The 20541-nt window shown below is 57.0% G+C and overlaps 2 protein-coding genes across 4 annotated transcripts in view; one reads left to right on the top strand and one right to left on the bottom strand.

Moving 5' to 3' along the window:
- Window positions 1-1161: 1161 nt before the first annotated feature.
- Window positions 1162-20541, top strand: part of Tbc1d14 (TBC1 domain family member 14) — a 62876-nt gene continuing 43496 nt past the window's right edge. The window contains exons 1-2 of one of the 3 annotated variants that reach the window (XM_003461866.5): window positions 1162-1316; window positions 10316-11057. In XM_003461866.5, the coding sequence (XP_003461914.3) occupies window positions 10333-11057 (725 nt within the window). In that variant the 5' untranslated portion in view covers window positions 1162-1316; window positions 10316-10332. Of the gene's footprint in view, window positions 1317-1614; window positions 1771-10315; window positions 11058-20541 lie in introns of those variants that run through there. The other 2 variants (XM_063230219.1, XM_063230220.1) reach the window with 2 other exon arrangements.
- On the bottom strand, window positions 1468-3346 carry LOC134471466 (basic salivary proline-rich protein 2-like). Its single transcript, XM_063230354.1, has 3 exons — window positions 3305-3346; window positions 2366-2468; window positions 1468-2132 (listed from the first exon to the last, which is right to left on the bottom strand). Exons 1-3 carry the CDS (start codon window positions 3344-3346, stop codon window positions 1468-1470), a joined length of 810 nt encoding a protein of 269 aa, XP_063086424.1.

Here is a 20541-nt window from a genome sequence, read left to right on the forward strand (position 1 = left end):
AGTTAGTGGAGACCTGGGATTGTTTCTTACCAAAATCCACCAGAGGGCTCAGGGTGAACCACTGAGGGCTCCCCTGTATCCTGCTAAGACATTGCTTTTTATTTCAGTTTTTTATTTTCTGAGCCAGGGTCTTGCTATGCAGCTCAGGAACTCAGTGATCTCTCCTGCCTCAGCCTCCCTGGTGGGATTACAGGTGGGCACCTTGTGAGACTGCCTTTTAAAATCCACACCCTCCCACCATTATAATGGACAGGTTCTGGGTTATTGAGCTGTGAGCCAGAGAAAAGACCCAAGCTTGGGGGTCCTTGTCCCATTCCTAAGAACCAGGGCACAGACCAACAACCTTTCCGCTTCATGATTCCAGATGCTTCCTGTGAGAGATGACGGCCCTTCTTTCTCCAAGCCCTGGTCTTTCCAGACCTCCTCCGCGTTCAGCAAGGCCCAGTCTTTCTGGGATTCCCTCTCCGGTGTAAACCCTGGCCTCTGCCGCTGGTCACTTAAGGGTTTCTCTGTGATTCCCCGGAACATAATGACAATCTAACAAACACTCAGGGGTCTACTATTTGCCAGGCACATAAACCAGCTGTTGGGTGAGCACATTCTAGAAGGAAACAATAACCAGCCAGCAGAGATGGCTACGCGCGACCTCACTCATGGGGTCGCATTTTCTCCAAGACCGGGATCTGCTGCCGCCCTCCTCGCTACTGACTGACGCCAGGCCTTGGACAGGTTTCCACAGTCCGAGTCCGTTTCCGGCTCTGCAGAGCAGCTTTGGTTATGGTCTCTGGAGCTTTTGCCATGGTGAAGCAAAATCCGATTCCCATAAATCCTAGGCCAGTGTTTGCCAGGCTGGTCTGCGCGTGACTCAGCTTTCACAGCCCACTGAGAAGCTCACCTGCACTGACTGCAGCTTAATGGCTCTGCAGCTTTGGCATTTTAAAAGCCCTCCAGTGGTACTGACGTGCAGACAAGTTGCCAACTTAAGAGCAAGGCGCTGGGAAAAAGTGCAACGAGGCCATCAGAAAAGCCCGTTTAACAGATTAAGAGATTAAGGCCAGGCAGGAGGGTGCCAAAACACCCCTCCGGTACCGTACATCGAGGGCCTGAGCTCAGGTCCCCACACAGATCGCCTCCCTTTGGCCGGCTGGGGATCACCACAGGGCCAGTCCATCCCGCACCTGCCACCTGCGGGGCTGGGGCGCCCCATCGATGCGCTCCGCCGCTCGGCTCCCCAGGCCTGGTGCCTGCCAGTTCGTGCCCCTTCCCCCGCCCGGCCGCTTCCCACTTCCAAGATGGCCGCCGGTGGAGCTGAACAGGTAAGGGGCCCCCGTGAAGCGGCTACGGCCGCTCTGCGGGGGCAAGGACTCCCTCAGGATTTCTCCTCGCAACTCTACTTGTCCTGAGAGACAGCAGAGAGCCAGGCTCATCGCTCCAGAAGCTCGAGCGGACGGGCCACAAGAAAGACAGTCAGGCGGGGACCGGGTTCCTAGCTTCGCGGAACTGCGCGGGGGACGACGGCTCGGGCGGAAGAGTAGACGCCGGCGATGGGGGGCGTGACCAGGTTGCGTGGGGGCGTGTCAGATAGGCGGGGCCTGGCGCAGGGGCGGGGCTTGCCGCGCGCTGCTGTCGGCCGCGCGCCGCTCGCGCGCACCTGTCGCCGTCCCCTGCCTGCCTAGCGGTGGCGTCCCCAGCCCCGCAAGTTGCGGGTTGGCGCGGCCGGGGCTGCAGGCCGGCAGGCCCGGGGATGGCGTCGGAGCCGCGCTGACTCCGGTACTGGGGCAGGTGGAGGGCCAGGCCGTGGGGGCGGGCGCGGGCGCTGCCACCTGCTGCAGCTCCCGCGGGCGGAGGCCTGGGGCGCGCGGCCGCGGGGGCCGGTCCTGGGGGCGCCTGCCGCCTCCCCCGGCGGGAGCTGGGGGCGCCGTGCGGGCAGGCCTGGGGTGGGGGCTGGCGTTTGAAGCCTGTGGTGGGACCCGGTGACGACGCGCTTCTCTTCCGGAACTTGCGGAAAAGTTTTCCCCTCGGAGGGGGGCTCCTGGCGTGCGGGGCTCGGGGACCCAGGGGCGGCGCTGGAACCCCTCCCCGGAGCTCCGACCTTGGGCGCCGGTTCTCCGACCCTCTACTGCCTCCGACGTCTGCGCACCCCGTGGGGGGCGGTGTTCGGATCTTCGCACGCCTGCCCCCACTTTATTCCCGAACGTCCGTACCTTGGGTCCCCTGTTCCTCCCCCAGTAGAGTCCCCGAACTTTGGGATCTGTTTTGGGCCCTTGTCCTCCTCGGGGTTCTCTGACCACAGCATCCCCTTCCATTTCGGACTTCTTGTTTCGCAGCACCCCATTTGCCTAGCTCCCCTCTGCTCAGGGCAGACCTGAGGCCGGAGTGCCGCGCTGGTCGACTCCCGCCAGCCCAGGGCTTCTGCTTGGTCTCCGGAAGGAGTGTGACAGCCCTGCGGGGTCGTGTCCACCGTGTGGCTGCTGGCACGGGAGCGGGGGGGGGGGGGCGCTGGAGGAGTGGCCCTGCGGATTCCAGTCCCAGTGAGGTCCTGCAGTGAGCTTCTTGGGGGACCACAAGTGTGCGTGGGGTACTCTTCTCCATTAGGTATGGGCAGGTCGGGAACCTGGTTTCTCCCTTCTGGGAAGAGCTGGCCTCTGAACTGCACCCCCAGCCCAGTGCCTGGTTGCTTTTGAATGAAGTGCTCTTTGCCTTTGCTGGAGGCTCCTGGAAACCCCTTGATTATTTCATGCACTGAGAGCAGTTGGGGAAGGAGCCCCCGACTGGCCCCCCATCCAGTCTGCAGTATGTTAGCACCTAGCTGCGGCCCATGCCAGCTTTTCTGGAGAATGGGCTGCCTGCTGGGCACTGACCCGCTAGTCCTCAACAGCAGGCTTGGAACACTTCCTGTCACCCAGGTTATGGGACCAGCTCAGGTGTCAGGTTGGGTTTGGGTTCCTCTCCCCCCTTGCTCTTACTGGTTTAATTGCCCAGTTTGCACCAAACTGGGCTTGATTCCTGTTTGGGTGATTGTCGTTTTTTTGGTAGGGTCTCACCATGTAGCCCATGCTGTTCTGAGATTCACTGACCAGCCCAGAGCGGCCTTAACTTGAGATCCTCCAGTCTGCCCTCAGTTACCTCCCCGCTTCGTCCTCAAGCTCCCCAATGCCTGGTGTCGCTTTAGCCCCTGCATTGTCATAGTGTTAGGCCCCACTCCCACTGTCCAGGAGGCGAATTCCAATCCTTCCTGGCCTCTGTGGAAGACTTCTCAGAGTGAGGACACATTGGCCAGGTGACGTGTCTTAGAGCTTCTGACCTTGCTCACGTGCTGGGCCTGCGTGCCCAGTGTGCTGGACATGCTGCATTGAAGTGGTCATAAATATACAGCATGCTGGAGCGTGCTGGCGCATGACTGGACCCACACTCTGGAGGCTGAAGCAGGAGAAGCCTTGTGAGTTCAAGTCCGGCCTTGACTGCATAGTGAGATCCTGTCTCAAAAAAGAAAAAAAGAACACACCAGGAGAGGACTTGGGCAAATGCATGGTATGTTCTGTCTGGCCAACTTTGTTCTAGGGTTCATCATCAGTGATGTTCCTTGGTCTAAGTGGTTTAGAGTTCTTCACAGTGCCGCAGGAAGGCCTCCCAGGGTCTGTGCTGTGCCGAAGGTGTGCAGGGCCATGTGGGTGACAGGAAGGAGCTGCCCTTTGAGGCCTGTGTGCTGAGTGGCTATTTCTGATACTGCTTATGCAAATGCGTTGCTAAGATAACTCTGGGGCAGAGTTAGCCATGCCTGTGTGGTGCCAGCCACGTGGGGGACTAAGCTGAGCCCAGGATGGTGCCCAGGGCTTTCTGTGGAATTCGGCCCCTAATCTTGTCACCTGCCAAGTGAGCTTACATCTATTATTGTCCCCATTTTCCTACAAGAAAACTGAGGCACAAGGAAGTTAAATAAATCTTAGGTCATCATAGCTGGTGAGGGGAGCAGCTGGTATTTGAACCTAGGCCCTGTACTGTGGAGCCTGCATTATTTTTCCTGTTCATTTCATTTTAAGGAATTGAAATCTAAGAAAAAATGTAAACATTATTCAGTGTTCAGTTATTTTTATTTATTTATTTAGTTTTTTGGTACCGGGGATCAAACTCAGGACTGTGCACTTGCAAGGCAGGTGCTTATGCCAATAAGCTAAATTCTCAGCCCGAGTGTTCAGTTTATTGATGGTCACAAAGTTTAGGGTCTATATTCTTATTTATTTACTTATTTTTGTCATTGCGAAACAAGGTCTGACTACAGTTCAGGCTGCCTTAGCTCACTTTGTAGCCCAGGCTGGTCTCAAATTTGTACCGATCCTCCCGCCTCAGCCTCCTGAGTGCTGGGATTGCAGGTGTGCACCACCATGCCTGGCTGAGAACTAAAATTCTAAATTGGCCTCCCATTCACTCTGCAGGTACTTAGGCGGCTGGATTTGGTAATTCACTAAGTGTAGCCAAGCCCTTTTGAAGAGAGTACTCCCATCTGTTCAGAATCCTTAATTTAAAGTGTCCCACTTACGCCTTACGCCTTTTCTTTTCTTTTTTGGTAGTGCTGGGGCCCGAACCCATGGCACTCTGCTGCTGAGCTGCATGCCTTGTGTCAAGACTGGGCCTCGCCAAGGTGACTGGGCCTCGCCAAGGTGCCTGGGCTGGCCTGGACATGTGTCTCCTGCCTTGGCCTCCTGAGTAGCTGGCCAACAGGCAAATGCCACACTCTCAGACCACTCTTGCATTTTAAGATATGATTTTTGTTTGTTGGTTTGTTTTTCGTTTTGGTACCAGGAATCGAACTCATGACCTCGTGCTTGCCAGGCAGGGGCTTATGAACTGAGCTAGATCCCCAGCCCCTATTCCTTATGTCTTTTAAATGCAACTACCAGTGGCCAGAGTGAGTGAAATATTTGTTCCTTAGGGCTATGAAGGAGTCTTTGGGGTCCTGTATCCGTTTAACACCCCCTTTGGCTGGCTGGAAGGGTTCTCATGTTTAAAACCCCTCCAAGCCAGCGTAGTGGTGCATGCCTGTAATACCAGCTGTGTCAGGAGGCTGAGGCAGGAGAATCGTTGCAAGTTTGAGACCAGCCTAGGCTACAAAGTGAGTTCAAGATCATCCCAAACTGTGTAGCGAGACCCTGTCTCAAAAGGATGAAAAACAAAAAACAAAAACCTGTCCATACAGCATTATGCTAAGTTCCGGTTGCCCAGTTTGTCTTCCAGAGGAGCCTGGAAGCTGCTCAGACAAAATGAGGGCTCCTTTTATCTTGAAGAGCCATTCCTGTGGAGTGTTTCCTGCTCCTCTAATGGAGTCTAGAGTTTTCCTTCCTTGGACTTTTTGATCTGGCCTTCCCTGTTGGAGCCAGAGGTGCAGCCAAGAATTACAAAACCCTGTGAGGATGAGTGCAGTGGACGGCGTCACCCACGTGTTCTCGTTTAGGGCTCGTGGTTTTCCTGCCTTGGAGGGATGCACAGCACTCTCCACGCTGAAGTGCCCTAGATATTCCATGGAGCAGCACAGCATGTGTGAGAACCACTCTCATGGAGCGCACGCTGCATTATGATTGGCCATCCCATCCTGCATGGCGCACACCGGATTGTGCTCACCTGTGTGTGGCCGTGGACATGGGAGATGGGTGCAGGTGGCAGGGACTGGGGCTGTCACCCTGGAGTGCAGGTGACATGTCACCTGAGCTGGGAAGGCAGGGGTAGCAGCCCTGGTTAATTGTTAATGTGGAGGCAGCTGAGACCTGTCTGCCTTGCTGGGACCCAGCGGAGGCTGGGAGCCCTCTGCAGAGCGGCCATACACTTGGGGTACTGCTCAGGCTAGGGAGTCCTTGTTGGGGTTAGCACCTCACTTCCGGGCCCCCCCGTGTCTCGCTGTGTCTCCCATGGTCCTGGGCTCCAGTGAGGTGTGGGCTTGTGGAGTGACTGCCCAGGAGGACACTGTCACTTCCCCAGGAGGCTGTGTGGACGTGGTGTTGGCCGTGTCTGTGAGACCTGGCAGGTCATTGCTTCCGGCTCCGTTTGTTAAAGGGTGGTGTCCGGCTGCTTCTGTCCCATCCAGTGAGGACTGGAGGAAGTGGCCCAAGGTCTGCATTCAGGCCTTGTGAGCAGCAGTACTTCCTGGAGCCTTGGAGAGACACACCTGGGGACCAGCCCAGCCTTGCCACCTGGAATGGGGACCAGCCCAGGCCTGCCACCTGGAGTGGAGACCCTGGGCTGGCCTTGTGCCTTAGTTTCCTCCTCTATGCTGTGGCATAGGCTTCGCTCAGAGGATGTTGAGGGGCTCTGCATGGGATAGCAACCCGGGTCATGCTCGGTCTGTGGAAATGAGCTGCTGCAGGGGGCCATAGCCACTGGTATGGGCTGGTCCCACCCTCTGGAAACATGGGTGCTGTGGCTCATGTGTCTGGCTCGCCAAGGAAGGGGATGCAGAAGGCAGGCCGAGCAGCCAGGTGAGCGCCTGGTGCTCTGCAGGTCTGAGGGAATGGTGAGGGGGCTGCCGTCCTCAGTACCCAGGGCAGGACATGTGTTGGGATAGAGTGGCCAAAGGGAGAGGGAGCTGTAGCTGGCAGCAGGATGCCCTGAAGCCACTGGCCAGGGAGGGCTTGCTTTCTCCCACGGGGCCATGACTGAGCCACTTGGTTTGGGCTTAGTGGCCAATTTCTTTCATCTGTGAAGACTGTCAGAGATACTGGCTGGTCGAGGAGGTGTGCTTAGGACCTCGTGCTTGCCAGTCAGGCACTGCACCCCTGAGCTAGATCCTGGCCTGGCTGGCTTTTTAAGAGGGAGAGCCTGTGGGGGGTTGCTGCTCTACGGGGTGCCACAGCCCTGTCCAGATCGCAGCCAAGCCCCTGCTGCTGGCAGCTGGTTAGGCCCCCAGAGCCCCTGGGGAAGCCTGCTGCAGCCCAAAGGCCCATTCACCTGGTGCTTCCTGTGGAGCTGGGTTAGGACAAGCCAGTGGAATCCAGATGGTCTTGCTGGTGGAACAAAAACAGTCTCCCTTATCCACGCCTCATGTCTTGTCTGTTTTTCTCTTGTCAGCAAGTGGTGACTGAGTGTGCTGGGCCCCAGCTCTGTGCCTCCCCCACAGGGCCGTCCACCGCACAGGCCTGAGCCCCCACAGCCCCTGAAGCTGCCTGGCCGTGGTCTGCTGCAGGGGTGCAGGGAGACAGCGTCCCTGGAATGTTGGTGACGTGGAGTGGAAACAAGCGTAGAGGCAGGAATCCAGCTTCCTTGTCATCTGCCCTGCGTGCGCCTCGATGCTCATGTTGCTCCAGTGTGGCCCAGGTGGCTGTCCTGGAGCCGCTCGCCTCTCTTGTCTGCACACATTGCCGGGAGGCCCGAGGTTAAGGGTTTCATCTGCCTGCAGTATCACCTTGTTCTGGGAACATGCCCCAGCAGGAGTGCTCAGGTGGGCCTGTCCCTGAGAGCTGCTCGTAAGTAAGAATTTAGCGGTCAGTGACAGCCCAGCAACAGTGGATGCCAGGCTTTGTTTGGGTCAGGGTAGAAATCGAGCAGTGAGAACTGAGGTCAGCTGTAAAATCTACTGTTTGGGGCCTGGCCAACAGGCTCCTAGAAGGAAGGAGCCTTTAGCGTCTGGGGAAAGGTGCAGGGAGCGTTCTCTTGAGCCCCGGGGTCCTGAAGGCCTTGCTGGGGGACTGCCCTGTGGGGCCAGCCAGGAAGGTCAGCTGGACGTGGACAAGCAGAGGCCGGTGGTACGTGGAGTGTGGTGTCTGAATGGGTGGGAGGGAGCCTCGCGCCTGCTCAGCTGACAGCTCAGGCTGGGGCTGGGTTCTGAAGCGTGTGACTTGGAGGCTGGCCACCTGCCTCTGGCCACCGTCCAGAGTCCACCCCTCGGCCTGGTCTCAGAAGCACGTGCCTTGTTTGTGCAGCCACCGCTCGTGGGGCGCCGGCGGAAGGGGCCAGCTTGTGGTTTTATGGCACCAGTGGCACCAGGCGGAAGGGCCAGGCGGCTTTGGTCATTAAGGAGTGGTCTTAGCGTGTGCTGCAGGCGGAAGTACTCTTCACCTCTTACTTCCTTGAAGACTGATGTCCTGTTCCCGGGCTTAAGGGACTTAGGCTGGGGTGGGATCAGCAGAGGCCTCAAAGGTCACCTGGCTTCTCCCTGGAGGAGATGCTCAGCCCTGGCCTCCTTCCTCCGGCTATATGCTCGCTTTGGCTGAGTTTGGAGCAGGGGTCCTCTGGGTGCCAGGGTAGAGTCCCACTGTTTCCCTGAAATGCTTTCTAGTTCCCTAGATGTCAGTGGATGCCTTCTCTTTGCCCAGATGCTGGTCTTCCTAGGAAAGGTAGACTCAGTAAGGATCCTGTCTACTCTTGGAGCAAAACTGCTTATTTTTTTGTTTTCGGTTTTTTGAGACAGAATCTCGCTCTGTAGCCTAAGCTGACTTAGAACAGCGATCCTCCTGCCTCAGCCTCTGGAGTGCTGGGATTACAGGTGTGCTGCCACACTTGGACAATTTATTTTTGGCTATACTTTTGTAATTTTGTTTTTGTGTCAAACCTATGTGTTTTGCTTTGCTTTTTGAGACAGGGTCTCATTATACAGTTCAGGCTGGCCTTAAATTCAGTTTGTAACCTTGGCTGGCCTTGCATTCCCAGTGACCCTCCTGTCTCTGCCTCCTGGGTCCTGGGATCACAGATGTGTGCCACCACGCCCAGCTTTGTATCAAACTCTTTAATTTTGTCTGTATTTTTATTTGGGCAAAGTACAGTGTGGTTCTAACATCCCAGAAAATTTGATAATCAGTTAATTCAATACGGGATTAGATAATCCTGCCTCACTCACTGGTTTATATTTCAGGTTTTTATGGAGATTCAATCTGTTAATGAATTCTGTCTTTTGATTCATTCTGTCTGCTTTGCCGCACTTTCTAAGGGCTTCTTCCATGGGGTGGGGGTGGCTGCCCCCTCCCCTCTCTGGTGCTTTAACCAAAGCCCCGGCTGGACTGACCCTGGAGGTGGAGGCCCAGATGCACCACACACAGGCCTGTAACTCCTGGCTGTTTGATGGCAGCAAAGTGCCCCTGGGGCCAGGCGCCCCCTCCCTCTCTGCACTTCCCTGAGGTCTTCGGGGTCCTGGGCAGGCAGTCTTGGAACCCAGGCGAGTGTGGAGTCCAGAGCCTGTTCCTGGTGCAGCTGTGGTTAGATCTCAGGGTGCTGTCAGATTTCTTAAGCGTTGAGGGAGGAGGAAAGGCTCCTGTCACACGCTGGGGCTGGCAGGCAGCTGGGAGCTCAGCAGGTCAGCTGCGGGCAGCCCCAGCAGCTGGAATGTGGCCCTCAGTGTGGGCACCAGCGCTTTTGACTCTCCTCCCCCAAGTCTCGGGCTTTGTTGTTGCGTGGTGGTTATGACCCTCCCACCTGGGGCGGCCCCCTAGTAACCTGCTGAGCCTAGCCCTGCATGTCCCATCCCATCAGTCTCTGCTGGGCAAAGGGCAGCAGCTGTCAGGGGGTGACCGGTGTGACTGCTTACAGAGGGTAAAGCCAGCTCCCATGGGCCCTGCTGTGTGACTGGTGATGGCACGTGGAGCTCACTGCACTGCTTTTCTGTCCGGTGAAGCTCTCCACGGTTCATAGCCGCTGGGGACTGTCTGTGGCTTTGGAACCCACACGCTGTGACAGAGATGTCCTGCTTATCGTCTTACCCTGCATGCGTCAATGCTGTGTCACTGCGAGGAGATGCCTGAGATAACAGAACAAGGGAAGAAGTCCTCCCGGATGCCCCGTTTCAGAGGCTTCAGCCGGTGGTCACTTGGCTGTACTGTCACGGGGCCACGGTCGGAGTGTACGGAACATTGGGGTGGGAGTGCCTGGCGGAGGAGGTGCCTGGGAAGCAGAGACTGGAAGAAATGTTCCCTTCCCCCTGCAGGGCCATGTCCCAGAGAGCTGTGGGCTGAGGTGGCCTTCTGGGCATTCCAGACCAGATTACAGTTCCCCCTATCTAAATAGGACCGGTGTTCCAGTGGACTCCATCTCGGTCCAGCGAGGTCCTTGTGCTCCCAGTGCTGTGCCCAGGATCAGGGCTGTGACTGCCGGGGGTGACTGCCGACGTGGCAAAGAAGTCAGTGCCGTGGCCCTTGGTTTGAGTCCTCGCCTGCCAGTTGGCTTTGGGGTGGCACGTGTGACCTCCTGCTCTGGTCCTCAGGCAGGCGTGGTGTGGAGGGCTCCGTGAGGCCTTCTCCCCAAGGGGCTGGCAGAGCCCGAGCTGTGTGTCATGTGGTAGGATCTCAGGTCTCAGGCTGTATCCATCCACCTTCTCCAACCCCTGTCTGTGTCTCCTTAGTTTCTCCTGGGACCAAGATGACTGATGGAAACTTCTCGTCCTCTACCAATGGCGTAGCCTTGCTGGGCATTCTGGACAGCCGGCCGGGAGACTCCCTCCAGGGTGTGCAGCACTCGGGCAGCAGGGTGCCCAGATCGCTCTCGGCACCGGAGTACAGGCCCAAGCTGAAGCTCAGTGCTCCGGAGGACCGGGACAGCCTCCAGTCGGTGGACTCGGGCATCCCGACGCTGGAGATCGGCAACCCCGAGCCCGTGCCCTGCAGCACGGTGCACGTGAAGCGGAAGCAGTCGGAGTCTGAGGTGGTCCCCGAGCGGGCCTTCCAGAGTGCGTGCCCGCTGCCATCCTGTGCACCCCCAGTGCCCGGCGGCACAGAGCGGGAACAGGCCGTGCGGAAGTCCTCCACCTTCCCCCGCACAGGCTACGACTCGGTGAAGCTCTACAGCCCCAACTCCAAGGCCCTGAGCCGCAGCGATGATGTCTCAGTGTGCAGTGTCTCCAGCCTCGGCACGGAGCTGTCCACCACACTGTCTGTCAGCAATGAGGACATCCTGGACCTCATGGTCACCAGCAGCTCCAGTGCCATTGTGACCCTGGAGAATGACGATGACCCACAGTTCACTGACGTCACGCTGAGCTCCGTCAGGGAAGCCAGCGACGCGGCCCAGCCGGGCGGTGTGGAGGACCCGGAGGAGGAGCGGAGGAAGGCAAGGCTGCTAGGACCCCTCAGTCAGTTCTTCACCAGGTAACACCGTCTCTGCGCCTTAGGGCTGGGCTGCACGCCTGCAGCACCCTGTGTGAGGCGGGGTGGGTGGCCCGGCCCTGCCTGCCCCCTGCCTGCCTTGGCGGCTGTGCCCGAACTCAGGGCAGAGTCCTTATCCCTCCCTACGTCTGGGCTGGTGTGGCTGCTGGGGACCTGCAGGTGCCTGTGCTGTTTCCTGGGTCCTAAGCGGCGGGTCCTCCCCTAGTGTCTTAGGACAGGTGAGGGTGCTGACAGGGGCCGCGTCCACAGCAGCGTCTCACCTTTCTGTTGCGGTCCCAGTGGAGCCTGGGCTGATGTGTCCAGTGCCCCAGTGGCAGTCGTGTGCTGCTAAGTGTGAGCCATTACAGAGCGCCAGCCACACACATTCCTGCCCTTCCCTGGGTCCTACTTCCCACCAGGTCCCTGTGTGTCGCCGAAGCCCTACAAGGACTGTTGCTTTGGCTTCCACTGCTTCCATGTGCTCCCGTGCATGTCTGTCCACGTCCCTGTTCCAGATGGGTCACGTGGTGACAGGCATGCTTGTGGGCTGTGGCAGAGGGCAGGCACTGTGTCAATCACACGGCCCAGGGCTTCAGAATGGCAGCCTGATCCATGGACCCTGAGGGCCTCTGGGCCCAGGCTCGGTGAAGGGTGGCATTTCTGTCTCTGACCCTGGTGCCACAGGTGTGCCCTCGCAAAGCCCATGCTGGGCCCTTGGCAGGAAGGGTGCTGGCCGGGTCACCAGAGTTCCCCTCACATGCTCCCCAGTCTGTCCTGTGGTTGGAGGTGGCTTCATTTCTGAGGTGCTGAGAGTGGAGCCCCCAGTCTCAGTGGCTTAGATTCGCCTCCACTGGGAGAGAATCTGAACCCAGAACCCCAGGGGTCACTGTTGCTGTGCAGTGCGGTGCTGAGCTTGGCCGTGGCCACTTGAACTCTCCCTCGTACTTGAATGAGTGTTCTCAGCTCCCCTTCATGTTATTATCCAGTTATCTATTTTTGCATTCCTGGGGCTCGAACCCAGCCCCCCCCCCCACATCCCATCTCTAGTTTTTGAGAAAGGGCCAGTTTGTGAACACCCCCAGGCCTGTGTGGGTCCCTGGCTCGTCCTGAGCTTGGGGGTCTCTGGGAAGAGGCTGAGAGATTTCCCGTCATGTGGAATTCTTAGCGCCTGCAGAACGCTGGCTGGAGCGGGGTGTCTGGGGACTTGCACAGTGGAATTTGGGTTGGGGGTTCAGCCAATGTGCACCCACACCCCAGCTGTGTGACCTCGAGCAGGTTACCTCACTCTGAGTCAGTTCTTCCAGTGGCCCCATCATAGAGCGCTTGCTGTGTCTCTGCTGGGCTCCCCTCACCCCATCCCCCTCCTCAGCTCACTCCACATCTCAGCGCCCCAGCTGGGGAGCAGTGACACCCCCTGGTCACCTGGACAGAGCACTTCATGGAGCCCTTTGTAAGCTATGGATGGCTTTAGCCCACCCTGTCGCTGGCACTGGAAAAGCTGGCTGGGCCTCGCCCCTTTGTCTCCTGTGACTAGGCCCTGGTGAGGTGTCTGTTGGGCCCACCCCCGTCACAAAGGGGACCCTGCCAGGTACCCCACTTCCCAGAATCCTTCAGTGTCTCTTCTGTTGGGTTCCTGGTGCCTGGCTTCCTAACCTTGTTTCGATGGCTGTGATGTTGTATTGAGAGCCACACGTGTGTCCCCCTGATGACATCCAAGTCACTGCAGGTGACTGTGCGCTGCCATGGTGGGCTTCATCCTGAGTCCCAGCCAGGGTCGGGTAGCTTCAGTCTGAGGTTGCTCAGTGATCAGACTGTACGGCTCGCCTGGTTCCTGGTCCCCTGGGGAGGACCGAGGACACCACTGAGGGGGTTGGGACAGAAGGGAGGCCATGTCCCGGGATGGGAGGGGCAGTGATGTCTATTGGTGTCCTCTTTGCCTGGCTCTCCTTTCTGCTGCCATGGCCACTCGGCCCCAGGGAGCAGAGGTGTGACCCTAATGGCCCTGGTGACTGGACCTGGCTTTAGAGCTGCACAGAAGACACCTGTTGTGTGCCTGATCCACGGCCTGTGCATGTGGAGAAGGAGTGCTGGGTAACATTCTCCTGATTCCTACAGTCTCAGGCTGGGCTGGACTCGCTGGTGCTGGGCTGAGTGTCCTTGTCTACAAGAGGAACTGGGGTCCCCACCCTGGAGGAGGAAGGAGGAAAAAGGAGCCTGGGGCAGGGGCTCTGCACATCCCATGTCATTGCTGTACAGGGATAAGGGTGAACGGAAGTGAACCTGGCATCGAGACCGGCCTGGACAGAGGGCAGGTCTCAGAGGCACTGGGTGATGCTGAAAGCCAGGCCCCTGAGGAGAGGCCAGTGGGAGAGCAGAGGGGCTGGGGTGTGGCTCCCCTTGTTCCGCATTGCCGTGGTGTGACGACCTGGAGGAGATCCCAGGGCTCCTGCTAGAGCATCTCTGTCACCCAGAGGTTGTCCTGCGGCACGAGTGTTTCTGGGCACACACTCGATCTGCAGTCTCTGGCCCTGTTTCCGTTCCCACCCCAAAGATTTTCTTTCCCCAGGCTTGAGTCTTGTGCTGGGTATGTTATTACCAGCTCAGCCCCTGTGATCACAGGGCGCCTTCCCCTCCAGCTGCCCACTTGCATAGCTCTCAGCTCTTCCCCAGCCCCTGTTTTGAGAGGATGGGGTGGGAGGCACTGCTGGATGCCCCGAGGGCCATGAAGAGCCTGTGGCACTTGGGTTTGCGGAGAGTCCATGGCCTGTGGACCTAGGCTCTGCCAGCCTGTGTTTGCTTGTGGCTGTCAATCATAGCCATAGAAATTCATGTCCTGAGTGATTGTGAGGTACCGAGCATTATGCGAGGTGCACAGATGCTTCTCATTATACTTAAAGAATGTGCTCAGCACTTGCTGTATGCCAAGCGTGAGTCCCAGGCAGTGGTCAGAGCTCTGGCACGTGTGCCCTGAAAGGTTCACCATCACTGGTCGGTGCTTGGGATTTACTTGGGAATGGAAAGAAGGCGCTGTCCTGGGGGAGCTCGTGGGAGGCAGGTGATAGCCTCAGTGACTAGAGTGTGTGTGCTGGGAGTGACACAGGTAATGGGGCAAACGGAGTGAAGGTTGCAGAAGGACTGTGAGGACTGGGGAGGTGGGTGGCAGTGGCCCAAGAGGGTGTGCGCCTGAGCCCCCGGGGGAGCCTGGGAGGAGGAGAGAGGCTGTGGGACAGGTCCTGTGTGGGCCCACTGGCATCGCAGAGCCTTGCAGAGCTGCAGGTGGAGGGTCTGTGCTGGTTTCCCACTGCTCTGTACTGGGTGCAGCGCTGCGCCCAGTGCGACTGGCCTGTCCCATCCCGGCTGGAGGGTACAGTGGTGTCAAGCCCCCATCTCAGTGGTTGCCACCCTCTCCGGGGCTTGGCTGGGGAGCCAGTGCTTTGGGTCAACACAACGCCTCGTGTCTTAGGGCTGCACTGCTGTTTCCTGGCTGGCTGTGAGCCAGGGCCACCCTCAGCTCTGGCGCTCCCTGGTCCTGCCACATGGCCCCTCCATCTTTGGAGCCATAGCAGAGCCACTCCCTTGTGTGGAGTCCTTTTGCACTTTGGGTCTGTCTTCAGGAAGAGCGCTGGTTACTTCGTTGGGCTGTAAGTCTGGGTCTAGTGGAGCCATCCCTTTTCTACTGTGAGTTTGTGCTTTAGGGTTACAGTAGCCAGCTGTGCCTCTCAGCACCTCTTCCAGAGGGTTACAGGAAGCATGCCGTGTGTTTACCCACTTGGTATGACAAATGGCAAGAAGTGTGATGTATGCAAAAGATCAAAATGGGATCTGAATCCACGTTTTAATAAACTGAGCATCACAGAGGGTCCAGGAGACCCATACCATTCCATACCATTTGCTGAAAGAAAGTTTTCTTTTGATTTTTCTGGTAGAAGTAGCCCAATTCAGCACAATGGCACATGAAAAAAAATCAGACTTGCAAGTTTTGGAGGAGGTCAAAAGTGAATCATCAGACTACTCATCCGTGGATGATGAAGAGGATGCCTTTTGGTAAAATACGGCTTTCAGAGCAGAAGAGTGGTGGGGGGTGGCGATGATGATGGTGACGACGATGCTGGCCGTGTGAGTCGCAGTTCTGGTGACACTGAAATGAATGAGAATGGACTGATACAGACACAGGAGTGCAGACTCCTTGATTTGGATGGTGAGGAAAACAGCAAAGTGGGTCTGTATCGGACTGGTTCAGACGCTGTGAAGTGGCCACAATAGAGTGGTCCAGTGTTACGGTGAGGTGCCAGGGTCTTGGCAGGGTGAGGGGTGTTGGGCAGAATGCCAGCAATGCAGTTCAATGTTGGAAATTGTAACAGACAGGAATGCTGCAGGAGGCCGGGAGAGACGCAGGCCGAGGTGCAGGTACCTGCTGTGTGTAACGGCGCCATATTTAGAAGTGTGTTGGCACACCGTGCCTGAAGCGGATGCTCTGCTAGCTCTGCTGCACTTCGCACAGGTTTCCCGTTCCGGAAATGTAAGGCACTTCCGGAAAAGGGACGGGCCGAAGTGTGGCATAAAAATGTATGCCCCCATGGCTGTGCATCTGTCTAAGCTTTCAGTTTAGACACCTGTCCTGGTGTCAGCCAGCAGGTCCTCATTCCTACAGCGGTGAACCAGTGACGCAGACCTCTTCTCCCATCTCGAAGATTAGCTGGGATGTGACACTGGCCATTTGGTTTGCTGGCTTCCAGTTAACGTCACATTCATTGCAGAGCACGAGTTGAGCAGTGCAGGAACTGTACACAGGAACAAAGCAGAAATTCCAGAAGAGACTCACAGTTTCAGAACAGAGACTCCCATAGTATAGTCTTAGAATTTCAGCAAGATGTAACATTGGCCTTATGTGTGGCAAGGGAAAGCAGATGGGTACTGCCGATGTTCGCGCCTCCCGTGACGGACGTGTGGAGGCAAACTGTCAACAGCAGTGGAGGACAAAGGAAATGTTCTGCCCAGGGAGCCGCACAGAAGGCCGAGGAGCTCCTCCCCGTTGAGCCGACAGGTGGACAGGCAGGCACAGCATCACTGAGGCCGGAGGTGTCAGCTATGCCCGCAGGAAAGGACAGGAACCCAAACCGTGTGCATCGGTGTAAGCGAGACTTGTGTGGGACAGCAGCTGCCGTGTGTGAAGACGGCCCTGCAGTGACAGGTGAAGCCAAGCTTATTTTTATGTGCGTTCTATTAGTATTTTTACTGTGGTCCACATAGGAACTTATTTCTGGTGTCACTGTTAAGGTTTGTAAGCCAGAGTAAAACTGATGTAAGAATGTTGAAGTCTGCTCCAGACACGCAGCACGTAGTAAGGATTTAATGCTTTATTGTTTGACAGTTTGCGTCCCTGTTAACCACACGCTGTGAAACATACTAGTGACCTCCTGACTGAGATGCCAGGTGTGTCCTCCAGGAAGGCTGGGAAAGCAACACATGCTGTCAGTGTGAGCTACCGCGTGTGTGGTGCATGCTCTCATTGGTGTGCAGGTGCCTTAGGTGTGAGAATTGAAAAGAAGAATTTTTTTGTAGAATACTATTGCTGTTTTCATGGTCATTCATATGGGAATGAATTTTTCTTTTTTTGGTACCAGGGATGGAAGTCACTATTACACTTGCCAGGCAGGCGCTTACACCACTGAGCTAAATCACTGGCCTTTTCTTTTTCTCTCTCTTCCTTCCTTCCTTCCTTCCTTCCCTCCCTCCCTCCCTCCTTCCTTCCGTCCTTCCTTCCTTCCTTCCTTCCTTCCTTCCTTCCTTCCTTCCTTCCTTCCTTGACAGGATCTCACTGTGTAGTTCAGGGTGGCCTTGAATTCATTAAGTAGTTCCAGGTCAGAGGGATCCTCTTGCCTCAGCCTCCCAGGTGCTGGAATTTCACGTGCATGCCACCATGCTGGCAGGAAATTTATTTCTGGATTTCGGACACCAAAAACCAGTCAATAATTGAAAATTTTGATGCTTTTTACATATATATTAAAAAGTCAATATTTTTGTGATTTTTTTCCTGTTAAGTACAGTGTTTAATATAATAAAGCTGATAATTCAAATTTAGTAGTCAATCAGTAGAAATATCATAAAGAATAAATGTGAGTCTGGCAGGGCTGAGGGCCGTCTCAGAGCTGCGTCCCGGCCATGTGCCTTGTGAGGGCGAATGCACGGCTCGGTTTTGTCCAGCACCTTCAGCGAGGTGGGCGAACGTTGAGCTGTAGTGGGGTTTCTGACCACAGCTTACGTAGTTCTTAAGAAACAGATGTCAGGCTGGGGATTTAGCTCAGTGGTGTAAGCACCTGCCTGGAGAGCGCTAAGTCATGAATTCAATCCCCGGTACCAAAATAAATCAATAAGTAAATAAATAAATAAAACAGTTAAATTAAAAAAAGAAACAGATGTCATGCACAGTGGGGTGGGTTGGTCAGTTTCAGGGAGCAGAAAGCAGGAAGTAGAGTGCTCCCCGCCCCTGACAGGTCATTGTCATTGTCATAGGAAGGCCGAGGTTTCCGCCAGCGCCTGCCGTGGAGCTGTGTGGTCTGTGTTTTCAGACACCTATACAGCGTCACGCAGAACAAGTGTCAGCCCCAGAGCCCCCACCCTACCCCCCCTTCCCGCTAACCCCTGGCACCTGATGACGTTTTACCGACTGCAGCCTCCGCATTGCCAGTGTGCTGTAGCCAGGAGTTACACGGTGTGTGGCCTTTTCAGGTGGGTGTTTTCTTAGAACACCCATTCGTGCGCCCTCCCTATCTCTTCATGATCACTCGCTCACTTTTTAGTGCTGAGTAGTATTCCACGACACCCTTGTCTGTTCTTAGGCAGAGAAGGAAGTGTGGCTGGTGCTGCTGGTTGGGTGAGGGCAGGTTGCAGTGAGATGCGGGAGAGGTGAGGAGCATGTCTGATAGTGTGGTCACCTAGGGTGATGTTGGGGACAGATAGAGCCCCAGTAGTGACTGGGTGTCTGATGTGGAGCCCAGAGGCTTTGATCAGGGAGGCACCCCCATGCCGGGCTCCCCCACACCTGGTTGGAGAGAGGGCAGCAGTCTGCCAGGGGCCTGGCTCAGGTGGCCTTGCCAGGAGAGGCCCTCTTCCCACGGCATAGGACAAGTCCTGAGGCCTGTGCAGCGGGGGTCCCCAAGCTGAGTCACCTGGAGCCACACAGGCTTAGCCGGGGGTGTGACGGACGGGGTCCCCTTGAGGGAGCCGGGCCAGCCAGCAGGAGGGGAAGTGGATACCCAGAGGAAACGCCTGGGAGCAGGGACCATGCTGAGGCCCGAGGCCCACTTCTTTTTCCTCCGTCCTCAGTGGGCTCAGGGATCCACCTTCCCCCTTGCCGGCTGGCCCTGCCGACATCCCCGCCTTCTCCACCAGACAGCCTGCCCAGGACTCCCCGTGTGTGCCTGTGTGTGCATGCGGGTGGGATCTTCTCCAAGTGTTTCTGTCCACCGCTGAGCTGTGCTGCAGGTACTGAGCCATGGCCTGCGGGACTCCCAGCTTCCCTGCAAGGACCCCACTGCAGGTGTGCCAGGTGAGTACAGCTGCATCGTGCTGGGCTGTGCCTGGGCTTGGGCTGGCCCGCTGGCTCTGTGTTGGGTCCCTGGGCCCCTCCCCTGAGCAGCTGCCCCGCTGGGCCCACTGAGGAGCCCAGCCTTGGCTGTGCTCCCATGAGCAGCAGTACCGTCTGCTGTTCGCCTGCCGCGGGCTCCCTGGGTGAGGCCTAGGAGGGCTGGCTAGGGCCAGCAGTGGCGGTCGTCCTGGCCCTGCCACGTCTTCTCTGCATGTACTGGGCGACGGCCTTGATGCCTTCAGTCAGGGCCTTCCCAGATCACAGGCCTCTGCTCAGAGTCCTTGTTGACCGTCCGCCCTGGAGAGCCAGTTGGATGGGCTCCCCTCCTCCTGTGCCCCGGAGGTCCCAGGACAGGCACTTTCCTTTGCTTCAGCTCGCAGCTCTTGGCACGTGCAGGCCCTGCTGTCGCCCCAGTGAGTGAACGATGCGTGATGCATGAATGAGTGCGGGGTGCTGGCCTGACAGCAGCGGTGCAGGAAGTCATTGGAGGGCTGGCCGCGCTTGTCCTCGCTGAGCTGACTCCAGCAGGCCGGGGCCGGGGTCCTATGGTCTGGCTGTGTCCTATTCCCAGCCAGCTTGGGCCACCTCTGTGCCTCCCTGGGTGTTAGCAGCCCGCTGGCCTCTGCCTGAGGAAAGCAGGTTCTGATTTCCAGCCATGCAGCTCTTGGGCTCTTGCCGCTGCAGTGGGGTGGGGAGGGCAGGTGCCCACTGTGACGGTGCGGAGCAGCCCGATCAGCGCTCGCCTAGAACTGTGGGGACGTTCATGTTAGAAGGGCCACTTTGGTGCAGCACCACCAACCCTGATCCCCCTGCGTGGGCCGTACCCCTGCATGGAGCTGTGTCTTGCAGGGTTGCCACAGAAGTCGGTTCCTGTTTGTGTCGCAGGAGCTGGGTTTGTACCCAGAGGGTTTCGGTTCCAGCTTTATGATTCTTTGTCACAAGTTGCTGTGGTTTCCTCAGGGAGACTCATGAGTTGGCAGGATTGTGCCATGGCTGTCGTGGCCTCTTGGCAGCTGTGTTTCCTGATGCTTCCTCTTCCCTCCCAGCAAGTGCTTTCAAAACCCCAGCCGCGTGTGCTGCACGGCGCCCGCTGCAGCGAGTGTTTGGGTGGGAGGGGCTGGATCTAACCTTGGCAGTTAGGTTTTAGAGCTCCCCTCTGTTCCTTTTTCTCCTCCCACTCCTCCTCCCCATCTTCCTCTTCCTCTTCCTTTTTTTTTTTTTTTTTTTTTTTTGAGACAAGGTCTTGCTGTAATCCAGGCTGGCCTTGCCCTCCCAGGAACTCCCCTGTCTCAGCCCCCTGTGTGCTGGGATTACAGGTGTGCGCCACCACTTCACACTAAACAGTGTTTCCAGGGGGCTGAGGAACAAGAGTGACAAGCTATGAGGAAGGCGGCCAGCAGGTGTGTCCCGGCTGGCCTCCACCCTGGCCCTGGTGCTCGTCTATTGCCTGCAGTCTGTTCCAGAGCAGACAGATTGCCTGCTGTGGACCAGTGGCAGCAGGGCTGAGGGGCAGGCATGGCATCCCCCACCCCGCAGTGCCCCCAGGTGGACATGCAATGTGTGGGTTCCAGGCCGCTCCCTAGAGTCTTCCCAGAGTTCCACGCTGGAGCCTGGCCATGTGGCTGCCCCACCTTCAGGGGCCTGGGGTACAGGACCGGAGCCCAGGACTGTGAGAAGATGGCTTCGGTAACAGCTCGAAGCCCGCTGTGTGTTTTCCTTCCACGTCACCTCTTAGAATTAATGCCATAAGCTGCTTTTTTAAGACCAGATTTTGCTGATGCATTTTAGATACACGCAGTGACGGCGCTCACGGGAATGCGCACCTGTGCGTGATACGACCCGTTTCCCCAGCCCTCCTCCCCCACTTACAAAGTTTTGCTTCCTGGTTTGTTTTTTCTT

This window comes from Cavia porcellus, unplaced genomic scaffold (assembly GCF_034190915.1).
Source record: "Cavia porcellus strain 051 isolate PalLab524CR breed Dunkin Hartley unplaced genomic scaffold, mCavPor4.1 scaffold_18, whole genome shotgun sequence".
Taxonomy (NCBI): domain Eukaryota; kingdom Metazoa; phylum Chordata; class Mammalia; order Rodentia; family Caviidae; genus Cavia; species Cavia porcellus.

Excerpts from the sequence above, each read along its gene's own strand:
- LOC134471466 (XM_063230354.1), bottom strand. The coding sequence starts at position 3,346 with ATGTCCAGCACACTGGGCACGCAGGCCCAGCACGTGAGCAAG. Across the intron at positions 2,469-3,304 it reads AGGCCCAGCACGTGAGCAAG|CCACACGGTGGACACGACCC; the intron begins GTCAGAAGCTCT and ends CCGTGCCAGCAG. Across the intron at positions 2,133-2,365 it reads GCGCGGCACTCCGGCCTCAG|ACGTCGGAGGCAGTAGAGGG; the intron begins GTCTGCCCTGAG and ends CGGGGTGCGCAG.